Here is a 9,500-nt window from a genome sequence, read left to right as displayed (position 1 = left end):
CTTCTCGATGTGAACGAAAACGGGAAGAGGCGAACTCCAGACAGGTGAGAGGGAGGAGGGCCCTGGACTGACCGTGGCCTTTTCCTCCCATCTGTGCTTCGAAGACCTGTTTCATGTCCCGTCCGGACTGCTGGGCGTGCCACCCCTCTGGCGAACGAGCGGTGAGCTCGAGCGGCCGTCCGTATGAGCGCGCTGGCCTGGGAGTCTCTGGCCTGTGTCCGTCAGGCTGTTGTGCAGGTTCGTCTTGGCCTCCTGTAACAGTAGAGCCGAAGGTCATGAATGATACTCAGACGGGCTAAGTGCCACTGGTGGTTCTTAGAAACACAGTCAAGATGAAAATTCTCATTTATTACATAATTCAACCCAGCCACGTATTTTGCCCTTCCCGTGTGAGGAAATTTGCCCTTCCGAGTTTTCTCGGAACCTGAGGGTTTTGAAAGCTGGCCTTTGTGGGTTGCTCAGTAAACACAATACAGTAGCTATTGAATTGGGGTTTAGGGGAGTTAAGAGAAAACTTCTGGGAAGTTAGATGAGATGAGTGAAGATTAGCATTAAGAGAACTAATGGCATTTTTGTTGAACAGTTTATCAGGCAATATTCATTCCATCAGGCACACTGCTCTCATAACTGAGAATTCTGAGAAATGTAAAATAAAGCCCCTTCTCCATTCAACCCTACAAAGTAGTTGTTGAATAAGCCGTATTCGCGAAATTCCCCATGCACCTATTAAAATGATTTTCTCGAGTACCTCATCCTCATTTACAAATATTTTCTAATATAGGAATTTGAAGTCTTATTAGCAGCATCTTGCATCATATTTGTAAAAATATGAAACTGTATTGAAATGAAACCGTGTTCAGAAACGTATTTGTCATATGCTTTGTTTCCTTTCTCTCCTTATCCACTTTCTGTCTGCATTTCATCAGGCATGAGTGAAACAGCCTTTGAGAGGTTAACATTCTGGCACAATTATGTTCCAGATTCATAGGAGCTTTTGATCTTGGAGCTACTCAGAGACATCTTTCTGTGACCGACTTAGCTACCCTTAAATGTATTAGCTGCTTTGCAAATCAGAATGTTATTAAAAGCCAGCCAGTTTACATACAGTTATTACATAATCCTCTGTTAAGCAGTTTTTATGCTACAGTCTCTGGAATTTTTCTCCTCTTGACATAGGACCTTTTGGTAGTTTAAAATCCGAAAGCAAAAGGTTAAACATTATTTTACTTCTGACAAGCTGTAGGCCCACCTCCAAACATGATCTGCCAACAGTGCTGCTTTCTCGTTTTTGCAAGCCATTTTTCCTTAGTCATATTTAAGCATTTAGCACTTCAGCTTTGAAAGTCAGCTGCTTAATCCAGGTGTCTGAGTGGCGTGTCCACATGATACTGAAAACCAAGAAGTGGCCAGGGATAGATGATTCACGTGTGCCTTCCTGTCAGATGCCAACCCCTGTACCCTGCAGGAAATCCGTACTGTGTGCCTGTATGGAGATGTTGCAGCTCCATTTTTTAAGGATAATGTCAAAGGATTAGGGAGGGACTGGACGGACAGTTGCGAAGAAAACATTTATTTGGGCGGACGCTAGGGTACCAGGGAAAGCTTTGGATAGCTGTGATAATCCTATAGGCAAAATTGGAAGTGTTCGAGAAACCCCAACTGCTAAGTGACAGACCAAACTGTTTCATTCCCTTCTCTATATCGCAGCCATTTCCCCACTGATTTTCTTTCCCAGTGTTTTATATTTGAAGGTGTTGTGCCTGTAGGCTTTGCTTGGATGATGCTGAGGTGAGCCTTGAGCAGCATGCTAACACGGATATGGAAACCTCCTGTAAATTCCACAGATAATCAGCATTTTTGTTTTGGTGATCTGTAGCTGCGTTGTGCATGCACATTTGCATTTGATCAGGTAGAACTTTCTTAAAAGAGTCTCCGATCTTGTTCTCCCTTCGATTATTCATAGGCAATTGCTGGAGTCCAGAATTCACACAGTTGCTCTTTGACTGGAACATTGTTTTTCTAGTGGAACCCTGAAGTGTGTGTTTTAATGGAAGGATGGCAAATGGATTTCCTTAGAGTTAGGAGGACGGGTAATGAGAATATGTTGTGTAAATACATTTGTATCTTGTGGGAATATGATCAGAGCCAAGAAAATATGGGTCTCTACAGTATTTTTTTGCATATATTTTCTGCATCTTGTTTGCATATGCATTTTCCTCTCCTCTGGTTATTTATCTGTATATCCAGATCTACTATATGAAATTTTATAGAGTATGGAGCTGACAGCAGAGCTTTTTTTGTTTTACTGAATGTTTTGTTGGTGCATATGGTCTGACATGGATGAGCAGCCACGGTGAGATTTTGGAGTCTATTAAACTGGCTCATTAAAAAGATCAATCTGTTTCTGTAATAACACTGGGAACCATCAGTCACTAAAAGAGGGAAAAACTGACACCTGAGGAGAAAACACATTTTGGTAATTTGTTCATGACATGTCACGAACAAAAGAGCACTCTATATTTTGTTTACAACTTTGGGGGCTTAAATTCTGTGATGATTGCAGATTTAATCTACTAAACAATCATCATGTGTTTCAGGGATGGGTTGTGGCAAATTTAACTTTCTTCTCATCCTTAAATATGATTGCCACTGGTTATGTTTCTTCTTTTTTTAAACATTATTGTTATTTACAGAGAAATGAAGACTCTGAGGGAAATCTATGAAATCATTTTTTTTTTTCCTGTAAGAAACAGTGAAATTTATTCTACTTTCTTTTTAAAATATCTCCAGGGTGAGCTTCTGAACAACTATACTAAATTTGTAGGTCTGTGGTAGAATACTGTGGAACCCAATTTAGAAAAAGACAATTTTCATTTTAAAATCATGCTAGTTTTTCCTAAAATACTAAGGAAAGTAAATAGAAAATTCTGATTTCTACTCTTTGTTAATATTTAAGAGTTGATTGGTTATAGTAGACCTTGGTTTTGTCATTCTGTGTTGGGAGAAGCTGACAAAGGGGATAGGAACCTTCCTGGCGCTGATTAAATGAAGTGACTGCTTTCAAAGATAAGACTAGAAGCTAAGAGCGCTCTCTAAAACTTCTCGCCATGACAGTCATGAAGACACTCACACTTTCACACGGAGTTGAGGAGAGAAAGAGCAATTAGAGAAGGCTGCATTCTTTTGAGACAACAAAATGCATAAAAATTATTAAGGTGAAAACACTTGTGTTAATTATCATTGCTGTCTGTCTTTTCTCACAGCTTTGATCCTGCAGCTTTTTTTTATAATTCATCTTTAATATTACGTTTGCATCTGTTAATGCTGATCTTCTGACTCAGAATCTTTCTCGTTTAAGAAATCAAGCTCAATGATCTTTGGGTTTGTATGGGTAACACTGTTTCTACCTCTACCCCTTACTATTTCAAATGATCGATGTTAAGTATTAATCCTCTTCTTATATATCATCATTTTAATAGAACTATGCTTTAAATCGTTCTCAGCTTAACACATCTAGACTTTATTATGTAGGCCATGCGGTTGCATTAATATGTATTTTCTCCTCCCTCAATAATTAAATATTACTCTCTAAAAAGACTTGCTTGACCTTTAGAATTCTGTAGCTGGGAGGGATCTTATGGATCTACCAGGCCAACCCTTTCTCTTTACGCTTGAGGAAATGATGGCCCAAAGAACTTGCTTAAAGTCATGAAGCTTCTTAGGGGCAAAACCAGCATATTTACAGACCTGGAATCTTGCACAAAATATGTTTTAATGTGCAGTTTAAATAAGGAAAGCTCGGGCGCCTGGGTGGCTCAGTTGGTTAAGCGACTGCCTTCGGCTCAGGTCATGATCCTGGAGTCCCTGGATCGAGTCCCGCATCGGGCTCCCTGCTCGGCAGCGAGCCTGCTTCTTCCTCTGACCCTCCCCCCTCTCATGTGCTCTCTCTCTCTCTCTCTTTCTGTCTCAAATAAATAAATAAAATCTTAAAAAATAAATAAATAAATAAATAAATAAGGAAAGCTCAACTAGGAACTAGGATTTTTTCCCCCATTACTTTCCCTCATTTATTTCTGCTGAGTAATTGCTCAATTGGGTAAATGCGATGGTATAATATTCTGGGGGTTTATAAATCTTTTTTAATGACAGAGGATCCACAGTCAGCCAGGTTTCCTGGCTTAATGAGTAAGTTAAAGAATGTTGAGGGTTGGAGGGTCAGAAGGTAGTCATTTTGAAACTGTGTTGGTTGAATATGTAAGATTTGTCATCGCAGCACACACCAGCTGAACCAGCTAGGCCCATTTTTCCATTTCTGTAACATAAATGGGATTTCAATATTTTTGTCTTTCTAAAAAGAAAAGGTAGGTGCACTTTACAATGAATTGGAGGATTAATTGGCTATGCCAATCAGAATTAAATTTGTATTGTTACTGCGTTCAGTTTTCTGTGACAAAATATAGGGAATTTATGTTACATTCTTTACAGGCTAACTCAAGCAGTATCTACTATTTGAATGAAAGCTTCCCAATCATAAATATTAAAAATAGTTACTATTTTACTGAGCACTTAAGATGTGCCGAGTCTCATGCTAAGTAACTGACATATTAATATATAGTGATTTCCCCCCATCTGTGGGGCATACGTTTTTCCAATGGATGCCTAAAACGACAGATAGTAAACCCTATATAGACTATGTTTCTTCCTATACGTACGTACCTATGATAAAGTTTAATTTATAAATTAGGCAGCATGTTATTAACCACAAAAATAGAACAGTCATAACAATGTTCTGCAGTAAAAGTGATGTGAATGTGGTCTCTCTCAAAATATCTTCTTGTACTGTACTCACTCTTCTTGTGATGATGTGGGATGTTAAAATGACTATGTGATGAGATGAAGTGACATGAATGACGTAGGCGTTGCGATGTCACGTGAGGCTACTACTGACCTTCAGACCATACGTTAGAAGGAGGATCATCTGCTTCTGGACTGAGGTTGACTTGGGAACTGGAACTGTGAAAAGTGAAACCACAGATGAGAGGAGACTGCTGTATATCTAGCACTTTATTTTCTACCAGGCCTATTGTGTAGAGGCAGGCTGGGTAATGTGTCTGAGGTCACGTGGCTTATAAGAGGTGCACTGATGGGATTCTGCCCCCATGGTCTCTGACTCGAGCATCTGTGATCTTAGGATTATGTTTCTTGCACCAGCCGTGGAATGCCCCACCTTGAAAACAAAGTGATTTAATTAAGTTATTAAATGCCAAATATGTGCTAGGCTCTCTGTGTGGATTTTTTCAGATCGTCCTTGCTAGCTCTGAGACAGTCATCCTCATTTTGTGGATGAAAACACTGAGGCACATAGCAGTTAAGCTTTCTAAGTTCATACGGCCAGCAGTTAGCAGTGCCAAAACTTGAAGCCCCTGCTCTCTTGAGTGCACATTGCGGAGTGAGCTTTACTCCTTCTAATGTCCCAATCCACTTTTGTACTGTTTTTATGCTACCTGCCAAATTCAGGTCCTGCATGAATGTATAGAAACCTTACATCTCTAATTGAATTGTGTTTATGGTAAAGATTAATTCCCAGCACCCTTCCAAAAAGAATTTGTCTAGTACTAAATGATAACCTTATGGGGAGGGTTTTGGGGGATCGAGGATTATCTCGGTCATCTTTGTATTCCTGGTAAAGCTTAGGATGGTGCACTGCACACATACTGGGTGTTTGAACCAAAACAAAGCAAAACACCACACACACAGCACAACACACAACACACACAACAATGCCAACAATGCTACTTGAACAAAAAGTTTAGCATTTAATGCGATCATTTCCCGTAGTATACGAAATGTTCTGTCTCTCAAGAGGCTTGCTTGCTTGCTTGCTTTCTTGATTACTGTCTTGCTTTCTTTTGTTTTAAAAGATGCATCTCTGAAACACCCACAGCAATGAAAATAGCCATGTGTAGTCCAGGAACAAAATGCCATGACTGGTTCACTGACGAGAAAAAAATGGAGGGTTCCAATTGGAATTTATAGATAACTGATCAGAAAAAGAAAGCACAGTTGCAGATAGATAGCAGGAGCAGGGGAAATTGAGTACCTTGCAGTGGCCAGTAATTAGGAAAGGCAGGGGGACAGCCAGTAGCTAGCTGAGCAGGTGGCAAGCTTGAGGAGACACAGGAGGGAAGACTCAGACGGCTCTGTGAACCTACATACTGTAATCCTTGAAGGGCCACAGGTGTTGTGGCTGTATGTCTGGAGTGGCAAACACCCACCTGCATCTTACTTGCTCCCGAAGGTGTTATTAGCATGTGCTGCTCGGGAGGATGGCTCCTGGTGCTCCTTTAACCATGGAGAGATGGAAGGCATTCCTTTCCGAAAGGCCCAGCAGTCATTCAGCTCTCTGTTCTTCCCCGTCTACATACCCCACTTCCTCCAGGGAGAGAGCAAAAACACTGAAACCGCTCTGGGGTGTCATGAAGAATTTGGCTTGAATTTCATTTTAAGGAGGCAGGGTAGTTTGTAATATATTTTATTTCAGATGCCTTACTCAACACCGGTGGAAAGGTGGTATGTAAAATTTTTATCTAAACTTACCTTGTTCCTAACAATTCCTGAAGAGACCTTTTGCTGATTTGTGTTTGGAAAATATGATGTCGAGAATGATTTTACCCCCCTTTTGATTCAGTATTCAGTTAGTCTGTGGAAACCTTAATAGATCACGTGTGTTAGAAAAGGGAAGGAAGGGGGCGCCTGGGCGGCTCAGTCGTTCGGCGTCTGCCTTCGGCTCAGGTCATGATCCCGGGGTCCTGGGATCGAGCCCCTCATCGGGCTCCCTGCTCAGCGGGGTTCCTGCTTCTCCCTCTCCCACTCCCCCTGCTTGTGTTCCTCTCTCGCTGTGTCTCTCTCTGTCAAATAAATAAATCTTTAAAAAAAAAAAAAAAGAAAAGGGAAGGAAGATGTGCTTAATATTAAGTTATTAATGTCTTTGGGCTCTTTAAACATAGAGCTATTACCTCCTGAGATTTAAATCTGGACTTCTAAAATACAAGAATAAATATATGTATCTTACTGTTGTGAGTGTCTGCTGGCATGTCTGCCCTGGCTCTGGCTGAGACTCTGGTCGAGTGGGACAGTGGTGTGAAAGGCCGAGATAGGGCGTCCTGGACTAGGCAGAGGGACCTGTGCTGGAGATGCTTAAAAGGCCCTTGGCAGGACTTGATTGGGAGAAGAAAGTTGTAGCATGACTTCTAAGTTTCTGCTTGGATGACAATTGACTGGTACGGGAGGTACCAGAGAAAGATGAGGTCAGTTTGGATATGTTCTCTTTGAAATACTTGTGATAACTCAAAAAAGTGAGCCCCTAAAGCAGGTATTTATTTATACAGGGAGCAAGATTAGAATTACTAAGTTTCTTCCTTGCCATCTTAAGGCTTATTATGCTGTACTGATTTGCGCTCCCTAGAACAATCTTTATCGTGATATTTTCCCCACGTAAAAAAAATTTTTTTAAACTTAAGTCTATTCTAGTCATATCGGGGATTGCTCCTTTCCTTCCATTTATTGTCATGATTTTATAATTTTTTTCATTTTTCCCTCATTTCCTTGAATGTTACACTGTTTTTTATAAATAGGGAATATCGGTGCACACTAGCTAGTCACGACTTTTGAAATATTTTATGTAGAGGAAAATGTTTAAAAACCATACATTTTCTTTCCAAAATTGTTCATAGCCTCTGTTATTGAGGAGCTGGGGGGCGAGGGAACAGCCTGAGATGGGGTAGAATGTAATTTAGGTTGTCTGTTAAGTTTTGTTGTGTTTGTTTTAACGTTTATTATTTCCCATTCATCCCATTTTACTGGGCAGGAAACTGAAGCCAGAGGTTAACCTTCCCAAGGTCACACAGTTGAGTCCTGAGTGGCCCTTTATTATTAGGGCCATCAGACTCTTGAGAAGTGATTGGGATCTAAATGTTGAAGTGGTTGGATTATGTTCAGGAAAATTTCTCTTGGTAGGGAGAGAGAATATTCTCAGGCTGATTTAAAAAACAAACAAAAAAAATGCCTTCCAGAAATCTCTGAGACATGACGGACTTCCCACTAGAATTTGAGTTATTTCAAGAGTATGCTGGTATGGGACAATGAAAAGTAATGGGACAGTTTGTTCGTTTAGCCCAATACACTTTGGAAGGGCAACATTAAAAGAGCTAATTTGGAATTTGCTCAAGCAAATGAGGTGTAGATAGTTGTTGGCATTTCTAAAGACGAAGACAGACAAATAGCAATTAAGATGTTTTAGTTACCTTTCTGGACGTACATCCTTTGAATAGGGTTGGCTTTATAACCAGACGGGGTGATTTGTGGAAGCACCAGGGAAACCTTTCATAGCTTTGTTTCTATGAGCCGTGAATGTTTTAATGCTTTGCTGTTTAAAATATAACTACCTTTGTGAGGTGATGAGTTTTATTGTTTTGATAGCTAGCAGAGGGATAGGACAGCAGGGTCCTGATAGAAATGATAGGACAGACTCAGGACCTAGCCCTGCTTCAGATATTACCATCCTTGCTTTAGGGGGAAAAACCTCTTTTTTCATAATAATGGGTCAGTGAAGTAATAGCACTGATCAGGCAGCTGATCTGAGGGTGAAGGTGAATAACATATATCCAACCACTTTGAAAATTATGAGAATTCTTCCAATGCTGTGTGTTGCTGTTATTGAACAAGGAGAGGCAAAACCTGTAAGTCAAGGTGGTTTGACAGCTGGGTCAGAGATGTTTGCATATTTAGAAATGCAACAGGGACTGCTCTAAGGTATTTAGAGGATATTTTCTATTTTTGCGTGCACACACACACACACACACACAGCTACAAATAAATTGTTCAAAGCAAAGAATAGAGAAGTTCTCTGTTGGCTAAAGTGGTTGACTTGGACACAGTTTGGCCAGAGAAGCATTAACCCTGTGTGTTTCAGTCGTAACCATGATGTCTTAACTATGCCATTTAGATGTAAATACAGAATAATTGAATTTCAGAGCTTTCAAACTAGGGGAGGGCCCTCAGAAATCATCTAGTCCAGTGGTTTTCAAACTTGATTTTAGCAGCAGACTTTGTCCTTTAAAATGAAACCTTAGGTGGAACCCCAAACACTTGTAAAACAGAGAAGAATAAGTGGGTTCCTCTGGCCCTTGAAGTCTTGATTGTTTGGGGGGAAAATTCTTCATTGCCTGCAGAATCCCGTAAAAGCACCTCAGGTGGCACAGTTTGAAAGCCACTGATCTAGTCCAACCCTTTCATTTTACAGATGAGCAAACTGAGGTCCAGAGAGGTTAAGTGGCTTGCCCAAGGTCATACAGCTAGTCGTGGAAGAGCCAGGACTAGATCTCAGGTCTCTTGATTCCCAGTCCAGTGCTCTTTCCACTACACCACCCTGCCGGTAAGGTAGGTGCTGTGTTAGCATTGTGTTCATAGCTACTAATAGTCTTCAGTATTTGCCAACTGAT

The 9,500-nt window shown here is 40.6% G+C and overlaps 1 protein-coding gene and 1 long non-coding RNA gene across 2 annotated transcripts in view; both read left to right on the top strand.

The window, feature by feature from the left end:
* The window catches only part of RUNX1T1 (RUNX1 partner transcriptional co-repressor 1), a 218,024-nt gene that overhangs the window by 83,650 nt on the left and 124,874 nt on the right, over nt 1–9,500 (top strand). The window contains 1 exon segment of the mRNA XM_081817130.1: nt 1–44. This exon segment is cut by the window's left edge and continues 138 nt beyond it. Within this exon segment, the coding sequence (XP_081673256.1) occupies nt 1–44 (44 nt within the window).
* On the top strand, nt 4,222–6,975 carry LOC145720935 (uncharacterized). The gene is made up of 2 exons (XR_014144288.1): nt 4,222–6,336; nt 6,696–6,975. It is a non-coding gene; the product is annotated as an uncharacterized LOC145720935 (long non-coding RNA).

Source organism: Leptonychotes weddellii, chromosome 4 (assembly GCF_054177405.1).
Source record: "Leptonychotes weddellii isolate Sample4059 chromosome 4, ASM5417740v2, whole genome shotgun sequence".
In the NCBI taxonomy this organism is placed as follows: Eukaryota; Metazoa; Chordata; class Mammalia; order Carnivora; family Phocidae; genus Leptonychotes; species Leptonychotes weddellii.
This window is presented reverse-complemented; position numbering and strand designations above follow the sequence as displayed.